General features: G+C 42.3%; 1 protein-coding gene across 5 annotated transcripts in view; it reads left to right on the plus strand.

The window, feature by feature from the left end:
• cv-c (RhoGTPase activating protein) overlaps positions 1-13,662 on the plus strand; it is a 152,743-nt gene that overhangs the window by 132,774 nt on the left and 6,307 nt on the right. For 3 of the 5 annotated variants that reach the window (XM_086993867.1, XM_086993868.1, XM_086993869.1), the window contains 8 exons: positions 1,185-1,377; positions 1,761-1,870; positions 2,350-2,490; positions 3,785-4,111; positions 4,475-4,679; positions 8,255-8,606; positions 12,331-12,552; positions 12,766-12,929. In XM_086993867.1, coding sequence (XP_086849993.1) covers positions 1,185-1,377; positions 1,761-1,870; positions 2,350-2,490; positions 3,785-4,111; positions 4,475-4,679; positions 8,255-8,606; positions 12,331-12,552; positions 12,766-12,929 — 1,714 coding nt within the window. Of the gene's footprint in view, positions 1-1,184; positions 1,378-1,760; positions 1,871-2,349; positions 2,491-3,784; positions 4,112-4,474; positions 4,680-5,008; positions 5,880-8,254; positions 8,607-12,330; positions 12,553-12,765; positions 12,930-13,662 lie in introns of those variants that run through there. The other 2 variants (XM_022812982.2, XM_086993870.1) reach the window with 2 other exon arrangements.

Here is a 13,662-nt window from a genome sequence, read left to right on the forward strand (position 1 = left end):
TTACGCAATACCTACGGATGCCTCATCTTTGACATATTTTCTTAACTGACTTATATTGCAACCTTCATGCGACATACCTGCACAAGCCTATAAAGGCTTACCTAATAGGCCGTTCACAGTTACAGAAAATACAGTGTGTGCTGTTTACTTGTCCACAAATGCAGTAATGTCCATATATGTGCTAAGTTTAAGATTGTTTAACGTGATTGTAGACTTATATTAACCATTAATTGTCATTCTGTGTCGCTAAATGGACTATGACCTGGACAGAAGGATGCTAACAATAGAGCCAGAGAAAGATCCAATAGTGTTTCCCGTTCCGTCCGCAACGTTGCTTGGCACTCTTTGGCTTTCGTAGCCTTGCGATAGGCAACCCCTACCGTGTTTCATTTTACCCCATTGCCATTGTGCTGCCTACAGAGTTTCCAGTCGTCTATCCACACGGCGGGTAAGGCAGTTTAGGATGTATAGCCAAGGAGTGAAACTTAAGTAGATTCTATTTAGTACTTTTTATAGATATATTATTTAGCTTGGAAGTTCATCCAGTCAGCTATAGATGCTGAAGGCTACGAATGCACATACTTCAGTAAGAAACGTTTAAGATGACGACGTTCTTCGGACGGCCTTTCTATTATTAAATGCCCCTATTTAATATATTTGTATATGCTCATTCACTATATTCGCTAACCAATACATATAATAGGTATTATCGGTACCGTTCTGCACGTCTTTTGAAGTTTATTAAATATTATACAGATTGTCGACGTCTCTGAATAATTCGACTTAACTACATTGGTGTCGCTAGGACATTATACGAACTATTGCTATTGGTACATAAATACAAGCTATAAAACGTTATCTTGTTATATTTGTTTTATTCTATAAATAACTGTTAATAAGGTAAAGAAGTTGAGCTTAGCAAAGTAATCGATATCAATATAGATAAAGTGTGCCGAGATTGACTATGCACAGTATTAATTAGTAAGTAATTAGTAAATTCGGGTATCCTGCTGCAACTAGAACTTAGATAAAGTTCTAGTTCTTCTTTTTAATTCTGCCATGCTACCTAGTAACACAAAAGGCCGCTAGGAGCGAATATGCTTTCAAAACAGAGTCGTTTTTACTTGTTAGAATTTTTATTTTAATTGCAATTTATAAGAACGATATCTAATGTATACTGACAGGAAAGCGGCGGGGGGAATGCTACGATAACCAGGCCTTGTTAGCTGATCTTGAGGGCTGCGATCCACACTCATTGACGTTGAACCTCAACTTGAGTTTGACTCAATCAACACAGTCGGATACAGATGTCGTGGGGGATTCGACAGGCGCGCGAAGGGACTCTGGCGTCGGTAGCTCCATAACTAGGACCAGCACGTAAGAAATTGCTGACGATAGATATGAAATATGTATTGATAAACGAGCACTTTTTCAGAGCAAACGAATGACTGCTATGTGCTTTTTCTGGCTTGACGTGCATAGACAATTGCAGCCATCAATTAGCCCTATTTGATTCATAGCCAAGTTCATTATCAGTGTTTTTACGGTCTCTAGTAACACCAACTGGTTTTAGCAGCAAATCGTTCAAAGTTCGTTGTGCTTGGGTCGTGCAACTGCGCACGTTCAAATATAACTTACTTGATTATGCAAAACGCATATCGATGATAATAATGTTAGTTATAATGAAGGTAATAAGATATAATCTTTAACTTGCGTTTCATACACTGGCTGATCTTTGGTGGATACGGTTATTTCATCAGGGGTTCGGTAGCAGGCCTTGTATCCACCACGTGGCACTGTTATCCTGGTCCAGCCGTTCATCCGACCCTTCTTTGCCCTGACAGAGCTATCCCTCTTTCACAGCTGACAGGTCAGTCATGCCAAGAGCGTCGTCAGTAAGTCAAGTGCAGGGTAGACGAAACGCTGGGAATAACAATCAGTTAGTTTGACGCATTGGATACGCAACGACCTTATATACAAGATCGATACTTAAGTAAACCGGAAGGCGCCATAAGAACTCCGCCTTCTCGTACAGACTTTGGTAACTGAACACACGTTGTTCATAGACCCATAACGCAAACCAGCAATAGTTAGTATGACAGTGGGTTGAGCTGAGGAATAGTATACATAAGAGTAGGCATATATATTCTTGAATAAGTGTTGTTTATACCCGTCAACTCAGTAACTGGGTGCGAGGTAATAGGGAAATTATTTGGAGCTTTGTAAGCCGTGAATTTGTGGTACGTAAATATCGACTATCGACTTACAAGAGCACTAGTATGAATCAGAATTCAACATAAAACAATCGAAACATGTATAATTTAGCTAACTCTGATTCTTCACCGATAGCATGTCAACACATGATCCTACGAAAGCACGCTTTACTACGATTAACTGCACTCATGGAGCGGTACAGTCCGCCTTATAAAACTGGCTGGGCGTGGAGTGTTCCGAAGTTTATCAAGAAGATGACGACACCTAATTATAAGGGTAAGTTAAAGATAGACAACGTCAATATCAGAGATACTTTAACCAGATTTATATATAATATCAGAGATACAGAAAGCTTTAGCTTTAGCTACCCAAGGCTGAACGGGCACAGCGGTCTACATAAACAGCCAGGCGAGTCGACGCTGAACGACGGCAACTGAAACATGAATCATATGATAAGTAGCGACGCGTCTCGTAGCAGACGAGTCATATGTCGCACACATTTTGTAATCATCTTGGCAAAACCCTGTGGTAGATATGGAACCTGATTAGCCAAGCCTTTTACCAATAATAATTGCTGCTTTCGCGATTTTACTTAACGGGTCTGAAATTTTAAGGCTGTGCACTATCCGAAACAGGTCTTCTGCATCTACTGCAGTGCATACCTATTATCAATATTATGTCTATCACATTGGGTGGTTGAAGAAATTCGAAATTTTCGTCTGCGTCGAACAATGTACAAACACAGGGTTTTTCAAGTACAGCTTGGTGACATCCATAGTAAATACCTCGCAGCCAGATTAAATTTACATGAAACCATATATTCGTCTACATCCATAGTCGTCTATGCTTTGTACTGAAGCAAATCCCCAATGTAAAGCAAGCTGAGCTAATCGACGTACGTAGTCGAGTCGGACCCATAGGCAGATTTGGGCTCGCGAGGTTTTAGATGGAATGGCCTTATCCATAGTTGAACATATGTGCTCTCACCCTGTTCCAATCTACGCGATAATGGGCTGCCTCATGGCATTGAAAGGGATTAAATTCTCGTGCGGGGTCATGCGAGAGTTCGGAGAGTCATGCATACACGTATAATGGAACCAGCAATTATTAAGAGAGACTAATCTGTGATAAAATGAACTGAGTTCATGACTAGAATGTTCTGACGGGGGTCATTTACATCGTTCCGATACATTTTTTGCTATTAATCTAACCGAAGGTTTAACTTTGATACACCTACAAACGTTGTTCTAGAAATCGAGTCCACACAAAAATCTGTCTTTACGTTAGTACATGATTTATTTACATGGTTTATTGCATTATTACAAGATTAAAATTAGATAAGTTATTTGTTGAAGGAAAATGTGTTATTTTATTATAATCACCTCACTACAGTCGTACGTACATTTCTAAGCTCGTTGTTTACGTCGCCTTATTATTATTTAGCCTCTCCATTACGCACTGAGGTATTCAGGGTCCGCTGTATTTCGATCTCATATACTTCATGTTCATTTCATACCCACAAATTCGACCATTTCCCATTACGGCAAATTATGGGCCCCGCTAACGCCAGCAGATAAGGTGACGTTTGGAGTTCCGCTGAGTGCACACATCCAACGATCGGGCCATCCGTTACCCCCATCGATTCAAACTGCAATGCAGTTTGTGGCATCGGTGGCGCCCCGATGCGGCGGCGTTTTCCGGAAGCCGGGCGTACGCTCACGAATCGAAAAACTCCGTGCACTGCACGAGACGCACGCTCTCGACGCACACCTACTGGTGTATGAAAGCCAGCAATGTTACGACGTGGCGGACATGGTCAAGCAGTACTTCCGCGAGCTACCCGAAGGTGGACTGCTTACCGCCAACTTCTCGCAAACGTTTCTCTACATATTCATGCGTAAGTGATTTTGTTGTAGGTGTACCAGAGCGTGAGGGGTGCGCCCATGAATTGATTAAACATGCGTGTGTAATGGGGTTTATGTTGGGTACCAACCGTTTAAGGCAATTGTGTCGATTGGAAGTAAGGGACATAAAAAAGCGAAATTTGTTATGGTAACAGTAACAGCAAAAGTACTAGTATCGTATTCGTGGTTTCTTGATCGAAGTTGTCTGAGTGCAATAAGTGGTTAAAGGGCGAAAATAACATATGTTTTTTAATTGCTTGTAGATGTTTGCCGTATAAGATGGACTGCAATCTTTGAGTTTTGTCTGTGTAAAAGCAAAACAGTATACACGTTCTGTATTTTCCCTTTTTGTGTAGATATTCCCGAGGAGCACCGTTTGGAAGCACTGCAGTGCGCCGTATTGATTCTACCAGACGAAAACAGAGAAGTGTTGGAAACCCTGTTATGTTTTCTAGACGAAGTTGCTCAAGCGTCCCAGCAAAATGGAATGACCGCGTCGAATCTTGCACTCTGCTTCGCACCAAGCATCTTTCAGCTATCCCAAACGACTAGTCCTAAAAGGTACACTTGTCTAGAACGAACATAAAATAGGTGCTTATACTCCCCTTTAGACACATCTAACGCGAGGGCTTAACGACCTAAAAAATCTTTTCTTGGCAATTCCTTCAGAGCCATATCGGGCTTCGGTTACTACTTACATTGTTTTTGCGTCGAACAGAGTAAAAATCGCAGAAATCTGCCTCGCTAAAAAATATCCTGGTCGTTATTTCTTGTAAATCCACTCCCTAGCGGACCATACGTCAAGCGTTCTGTGCCGGAAAGCTAGACGCGTACAGCCGATATCAAGTCAATATTTGATCTCTCTGTGTAGTATAATCGTAATTCTTTAGTGAGCTGTTGCAGTGAGAAGAAATCGCAAAGGCACAGCGCGGAAGTAGCAAAGTGCTACAGAAACAGGATTCAGCCTAGCTGTCAACCATTTAAGAAGCCCGTGGCATTCTGCGCAGGCCCGGGTCTTGGCAGCGGTCTTGCTTTGGGCGGTCATTGTAGACGAATAGAAGAAATGCTTGTCCATGGTACAATGCATTCACAAAAAGCCGCGGGTGAATGATGGTCGCACACCGTTACCTAATCCAGCAAAAAATGACAGCAAATCGCCCCCGACGGATAAAAATCAAATGAATTTAGATTTACACGAAAAAGAAAGCTCATTTAAATTTTTCTCATGGGTTTTAGGAGCAAGTTCTATTGTCTCAATCAGTCACCGCTGCAGCAAGGTTGCGAATGAGTAAATGGCTACAAAAATGAAATAAACAAGGGTTGCGACGGCGGCAGCAGCAGGGATCTGATCTTGGGCATGCCAGAGCAAACAATACAATTTGGCTTTATCCCTATTCGGTCCTATACAGACTAGCGACCACCTGTTGAAGGACAATAGAATACCGGCTGGAATTTACAACATGTCAGATCAGCAAGCTTGGATCGCTTGGGTGATGAAATTTGCGGTTTTCACCATGAACTGTGTACGGACGGACACCTAATGAGGGGATGCACTTTCGATGGCTGTGAAGGGAATTGTATATAACTACCATGGAGCTAGTTGCCTTTCATGACTTCGCCTAGAAACCTGGCAGATTCACTTTTGCAAATTCAGTCGTTATGCCGAAATTCTTAAGTTCTTCAAGTTCTAAGTATATCAGTGTTGCGACTTACGCAGCATATGAATAAATGATCTTGTGGTATATATGTCACATATTCGATTGTAAGTTTGTTTTTCTTTTTACACAAAATCGTGTTATTGAATATGTACTGTTATCGTTTGTCGGTGACAAGCATTTCCGCGGTAAAATGGAAAAATGTTTTTAAATATCTAATAATATGGCTTTCTACTGGAGGTGTAGTACCAGACAAGGTGTTCGAATGAGTCGGCGACACTAGGGACTAGTAGGTGCTTTAATATTAATGGATCTCCTACATATCGGAAAAGCAAATTCTTAACTAAACTAAGAAAGGAAATCTTTTCCTTAAAGGTTTGTCTTTACTGTCTTTTTTTTATGTAGATCCCCGTAACTTGCGTCTTTTTAGTGATTAATTTCCATAGTTACTATATCGATTATCGATTTGAGATGTCTAGAATGTATGGAGATACCAAAAGAGTAGTTGTAAAACGATCTACCTCTCTGCGGCAGGCACTGCTTGTCTTTAAGCTCGTCCAGTTAGTTAAATGCTGCGATCTTCTTATCGAAATCCACAAAGGTAGATATGCGGGTAGCTTTTGCAAAGGTCATGCCTTCGCGGGTACCCATAGGGTTCAGTAAAATCTAAGAATTGGTGAATTAGCCTGATTGACTGATTGACTGACCCTGTTGGAGACTGATCGTGATGACTACGTAAAAGACCTTAGGGCTTTTGGAGTGAAGACTACCGCAGAGCCCCATTTTCCTTCCTGGGGGCTCAGACGGTCGCCTGTTGTTTATTTTATAGAATAGAGCGTATAATAAAACGCCTTACATGTAGGAGAGGGATACATTAGCTTCAAATCTATCCAGGAGCCATGTTTGGCCTATTAGTTTTTGCGGCTAGGCAGAGAGCGCGCGAACGGGTGAGCCAGTACCTAGAACAGATCTTTGCTTACGCATAGCAGCCAGCGTCGGCAATCGCAGGCTCAAGAGCGTGGACATCTTATTGTTCCGTTAGATTCCGACAAATTCTTACGAGCAGCAGTCACACAAAATCCATTTTTATGCATTTTTGACACTGAGGTGATGTAGATTCATTATCAGCCTGTGAATCGAGCTTTTTTCTACCGCTTACCACGTAGCGAAGCACTATGGTAAATACTCGGACAATAGACGTATTTCCCCAGACATACGAACTTCTGGCGCAGGCAACGTTTAGCCTGATATGAGGTCTCTGAGCCATCCTATGATGTCACGGTATTGGATTGTAATATAAACAGCTTTAACAAAGCTAATGTAGGACGGATTTTCTCCGTACAATCGAAATCAGCTAGGGTTATTTGATTGTATTAAGCTCTGTTTTAGATCATGGCATCAATGTGCTTGTCTGTGTTACAGCTCGACCCATTTTTATTCTATGGTATGTGGATATATTTTATTGCCTTAATCAACCGCGACAAATCTGTGCAAATTCTACGATTTTTAAATGGTTGAAACAAGTCAACACATGTTACGATAATTACAACAATATATGATAATTATTTGTTATTATTTTGACAAATAATAGTTTTGTAGTGATAATAAAGCGAGCGTCAAGGTAATAGCAATGTAGGCGGTACCGTGATGCAGTTACCTCAACTTACACAACCTAGTGTCCTAGATTAGTTTTTTTTCGAGCTCAATAGCTCGAAGTATCCGGTAATAGTATAAAGTATCCGGTAATATCTAAGCTTACGTTATTTTTTTCTCTTTTGCCCAAGGCTTTAAATAGCTGTGGTCAAAAGCAGTAGACAAAACGTCGCATTAATCTGAAACGCTTTCCGTTTAGAGATTGGCTTTGTACTTTTACTCAACGTACCTTCATTAAAAGATCGCTGAATCATTTTTCCCATGCATGTGTCTTATATCTAGTTTAATTACAAACCTAGTTTGTGTTCCCTCTTGGTCTTACAAAAATCGTTGCAGACCATTTAAAATTTGCCAGAAACTCGGTAAGGAAGCAATGAATAAGTCGGAAGAAGTCAGTGAGACGATTGTGTACAGCAAACTAAGTTATCTTTGTTGAATAGTTCCTCTCACGGTAATCTCCCCTAAAATAGAAAATACGTGAATATTATCAGCAAACACTTAGAAGAATATTAGGTGTCTGGAACATCGATTTAAAATGAACCACATGGAGCTAATATCGTAGGTGTTTTCTCTTAAAATTAGATTCTAACAAAAGCAAACTTCGTATGAGGAAAAGTTCTGGTCAACTCGGTATAAAAACATAGGCCAGTTACAGCTAAAGTCACTTAAATTCTTCGATAGAGGCCTCCGATTACTACAAACTAGATTAATAGAAGACGGTGAAATTAAATGTACGAGATAGTTCAAGCATGTACACGTGCATGTGGCATCACTGCATGTCCTTTTTATTCGAGTATTTTGATTCCGCTTTCCGATTTCCTCTTGTAGGAAGCGCAACAATCAACTAAGCGGCGAACGAGAAATTTGCGAGAATCGTGCCGGTAACGAGTGTCTATGTAAGATGATTGAGTGGCACCAGGAACTATTCGCAGCGTCCGTCCAGATCCTGCAGTCGGCACGACTGGCCTTAGAAGATCCAACTGACATTCAGAATTTCCTAGCCAGCGAAACACCTCAGCCATTATACAAACTCCACCTCGATTCGTGCTTACACTGGCTGCTCCACGAAGTTCGGCTAAACAAGGGCTGGACCCAGGTGTCGCATTCGGACCTTGAGCTCGCATACAAGAAAGTTAATGACGACTATCATTATATTCGGCTATGGAAATGTTCCGTATTGGTAAGTAGCGAGAAACACAGGGCGGAGAGCTAAGCCTGTATGTGTATAATAATAGATCGATTAATAAACTTGTAAAATACAATTATTGTTAAAAATGCGCCTACAAGTTAACCTCGATCGAGAAACGAAATCAAGTGATCTGCTTCTAATTTGTTTATTTAGGATTTTACCCATAAGATATGATATATTTGAAAGGTTCTTAGTATTGTGCTGTTTGCCATATAGAATATTCGCGTTGACAAGTGCAGGCCATCTTGCGATCAGTCATTTGGTACTTTTAGAACGGAAAGGCTTGGGGTGTTTGAGTCTTAAACGCGGGATATGGCCTCGTTCACTTCGTCTGCCCCGTCCGCCCACCTTCCACCCCTCCGCCCAGCGGCTGAAAGAATCGTTGTGTCATGCACCTAATGGCAAGGACGAACGAAATGACAACTGAACGTGGAATACAGAAAGTCGTTTCATTCAAGTTTTTCGAGTTTATACTTGCCATCAACACTTCTTGTTCCAGCGCGTCCGAGATCAGGGACACGTCATTAAAGCACACTTGCTGTGAGCTAATAATCCTATATAATGAACTGAATGCGATTATATCGAGTTATTACCTGCGGATTGAGTTGTCCTAAGCGTGCCTTATAACTGCGGGTTACACAACACTTCCGTGTGTTGACACGTCATGAAGTACAACCTTGAATGTCGGTACCAAAAAAATATAAACAGTTTACTTCTGCTGAAGGCAGAACTGGGATAGGGCGGTGCTTTCAACGTGCCCTTGACTAAGAGCGCTAGGTCAGCTGTAACACTATCTCATTATTCCGCTAATGGAGCATTGCCTTTCACAACACTCGGGAGTCGCACATGAGCGCTTACGGCGGACGACGTACTACACGAACTTCGGCAAACACATGTATATACTCAGGCGAATTTGCATATGACGCCTCGATTGCCTCAGGCCGAACAAGCTATGACGGCCATTGATGGGCCTGAACACTGAGATGGTACTTCTATCCTATTAGATAAAGTAGGAAAAGACGGAAAAAATGCAATGATTCAAGACGATGCGGAAGAGACACACTGTCGTGAAGCACCGAAGGAAAAGGATTTTAATACAAGTCCTTACTACCTACACACATACACTTTTTATGCTCGTAGTAGCATGTATGCCCGTTAAATTTCAAAGAAAATTTACTATGAAGTCTACGCTAAAAGCAATAGCTTTATTAGACAGCCGCTAATAGTGTCAGGTTCGTATATGTCTAAAGGAAGGAACTGATAATTAAGGTATTTAGACACTGCATTCGAGTTCAGCAGTCTGCCTATCTGTGTAATAAGGAACCTAAGAGAGAATTACCTTCTAAAGCGTACCTATGTTATTGTTGAAGGTGTTAGCTGGACAAATATGTGAACGTAAGCGGTTACCGTTGTAGATTGTCATTTTTATAGGTATCGCATGGTGCTTTCACCTGTGGCCAGTCACCATTACACGGGGGTGATAAGCGACAAAATGATTATGTCGACTATGTGTCGCAAAACGTTGCCATTGAGATTGAACATCTTTCTAATCATAACACCACGACGAGCACTACTGTGTTTGGGTCATTGTTATTTTTACAAAATGTTTAACAAAGTTGAAAATAATAAGCATTCAGTGCGATGTCAGCAATGACCGGGTAACAACAAACATCTATTTTAATGTTCGGTTCATTTAAGACACCAATAGTATCGTATTATCTAAAGGAGATCCACTTGTAGAATCCGTTCCATCTAACCCTCGCTGACCAGTCTGGTTTTTTTTCTGAACAAAAAGAAGTGAAGTGCAACCAGAAGAAGCTTACCGATGACGGTAAAGGCAGCTATCCGCCGAGCCATGGTCAGCCGTTAGGAGACTAAATGTAGAGGATGTGGGTAGCTTTTGTATTTACATATATCTGTGCCCTCGGATGCTTCAGAATTGCAGGGCATCGAATCTCACCGGGTTCTGTACCCTCACGCCCCTGGGCACGCTTCAGGATAATTTCGTTGTGTGGTAAAAAAAATCGCCACACCTGCGTGCACGTTTTACTGTCCTTTATTTGAACAAGTCAACGGTTTTCGGCTCTATGCCAATCATCGCAGAGACCGGGCGTGGAAATCTAGCTTCGAGGATACTTGCGTTCTCGAGAGAGATAAAGTAGGCGGTGGTAGGCTCTTTAGAAAGAAGTGCACTTGCGATGAAGTACAAAATTAACAACTGTAGCTTTCTAATGCCTGCTAAGTTTCAAGAGTTGACTAAAGCGACCTTTTTGAAGACAAAACTAGGCGCTTTAGAGGCTTGTGAGATATGTTCACAGTGGTAGTTTGCATAATACGGGACATTTCTTTTAGTTGTCGCCTTTTTCAACATCTAATTTGTCTCTTAGCTCTGCCTGTTTCTCCTGTGCTATATTTAGCCTTTGGGTTCTTTATAGAACAGAGAACATTCAGATTGGGTGCGCACTAGCTGCTGGGCTTGTATGTTGCCCGCTGAATGTCACCAAAACGGCAGCAGGAGTGAGGCCCTGACACATACGTGTGGCTTAACGGGGAAATGAAATAAGGTGCGCCGAATAACTTTTTGGGCGCGGAAAGTGTATACGTGAAATTTCATTGACCAAACCTCTTTGCCCGTAAAGGTGGCACGTAGCCTTCTCCATGCCTTCCATGACAGAGACTTCTACGCACCTATGGAGGCTTCGCAACTATGTCGCTTGTAATAGGAGGGTAGTTGCCGATATAGCACAATCTATGGTTGCGGGTTGTTCCTTTTTCTCGTCTTGAGGACTAACTGAAACAAGCAATGCGATGCCTCCTGTCTCGAATTCATTCGCATTCTCATATGCATGGATAGTTCCGCAAACTTCTAGACCACAGTCACCTACTAGAATCCAAGGCGTGGCTGCAACCGAGTACAAGGCTATCTTCACTCTTCGGATAAACAGAACTGCCACCACTGCGCGACTGTGCTAAACCTGTTCCTCGGTATGTTAGTGTAGACGAAGACCTGCGATTATTTTGTTAGGAGATGTAATGTCGCTTTCGACTTCTCCTGGTTAACGATAGATTCGACGGCGGATAGTAAGGCATTGTGTTCATATAGACAAAGATGAATAGCGCGGGAAGCGCATACAGTCGACGCGTGCAGTGAAGATCGCATTGGCAGTACAACGCGACAACAGACAAACAAACAGTGCTTAGCCCTAACATTAGGCCAAGGCTCGGATCGCTAGCTGAAATTGGTCGAATTTAAAGGCTTACCGATGCTAAACGAAAAAAACGGTGAACAAATCGCCTTGAGCCTTGAACTAGAAGGAATTAGCGCCTGTATCGTTGAGAGAGTACGGAGCGTATAAAATCGGAAAGCACAATTTTCCCACTAGTGAGACAATGCACACCGTATAGAACATTGTGCAAATGTAACCTTTTAAAGGCACTGAAGTAGTAAATGAGCAACTTGTTCTCCATTCATTACCTGTTTTGGCTACCATGACTCCAATGCGATTATATAATATGTCCGAACTTGGGTGTTTCTAATGGTTTTCATTGCCTAACATACAAAGTTGACAAATAGATATTTCATAATAATCTTCGTTGCTTACTACTTCGTAGCACAACTTTGGCGCAGTTTTACGGTTATTTCAGGGTTGATTATTAATATTCATACGAAAACAACGCGCGTTGTTCTCATTTGTAATACGTGTTTTATTTCTAGGTAGAGGCTCCTCCGGTGGAAGTTCTGACGCGTATACTTCGCGAGCGCCATTTATGGGATGATTGTCTTATCAAATATCGCGTACTCCGGCGACTCGATACCAATACTGAGCTGTGCGGGTTCGTGCGCGCCGAGATGGACCCCCACGCTAGTCGAGAATACCTGCTCATGCGTACATGGCGGACGGACATCACTCCAAAGGGCACCTGTGCCCTCATTGAGGTCGGTCAGGAAACAAGCCACCGTTACTACACACAGCCATGTCATGTGTCTCGTGCACTAGTCGAGTAGGCCGTTGATCGCCGTTAGGCACGAGCATATTGTAGATTCTCGGAAAACGTTCTCTAGAACCACTATGGCTTCTAACGAACAGCAGGTGTTAACAGTTATTGATCTCGTTGTTGTTATTGCTATGGTGGCCGCTTCATGGCCCAGATGTCAGTTACAGATCAGGACTGGCCAGGTTTTAGCTCTGGCTATTGCCACGTAAGCACGCAGCCTACAAGCGTCCGCGCACATGTCCTGGCCTCACGCTACCTCGTGCAGCCTGGCGGTGGAGGGCGAAGCAAGGTCACGCATCTGGCCCGCGTTGATACCAGGTTCGTAACACGTTCTTGGGCATTCGTCAATAAAGTCGGTAGGGGTCGCCGTGCATGTTTAACGAGCAGATCGTCTCCTCACCATTCTGACAATTGGCAGTGCTGACTTCGGCAGCAAAACTGGACGAAACGAGGGCGAAGGCTAAAGGTCGTCCAATGGCCCGTAATGGGCCATGGGTCACCCTCAAAGAAAAGCTAATCGAGGAAAGAAAAACTTCTCCGAGCTCCTTCGTATTCTTGTATATATATATATATATATATATATATATTATGAATGTTGAGTTACTAGCTTGTTGTTTTTTAGTAACCATAACGCATGTACGCGTGTTATTTGTACTCGATTTAAACTCGGGATAGTGTTTTTTTCTAGCAAAACTATTCAGATAGTGATTAAGTCATTAATGGGAATCCGCGAAAAATAGAAAACGCCAGATATAATGAGCATACATACAACCATTTATATCGTGCGGCTGGCACTTGAGATACATCAGGCGAAATAGCATTTATTCCTCTGGGCCTGGCCTCTACTGGCAAGTCTTTGCTCTGATCGATCAGGATGAACATTTCAGAAATTAGCATAGACGGGAGGGGAGCAGGCAGCCTCACTTGAACTCGCTACGTTTCTGTGTCACAAGCTGCGCTTGTTATGGGCACCTCTTCATGCGTCATTAGCGTGCGAGCTGCACATCGTTGGTGTAATATGATTGTCTAGGCGTTTGTTTAAGCGGCTATC

Source organism: Varroa destructor, unplaced genomic scaffold, assembly GCF_002443255.2.
Source record: "Varroa destructor unplaced genomic scaffold, Vdes_3.0 BEIS01000006.1, whole genome shotgun sequence".
In the NCBI taxonomy this organism is placed as follows: domain Eukaryota; kingdom Metazoa; phylum Arthropoda; class Arachnida; order Mesostigmata; family Varroidae; genus Varroa; species Varroa destructor.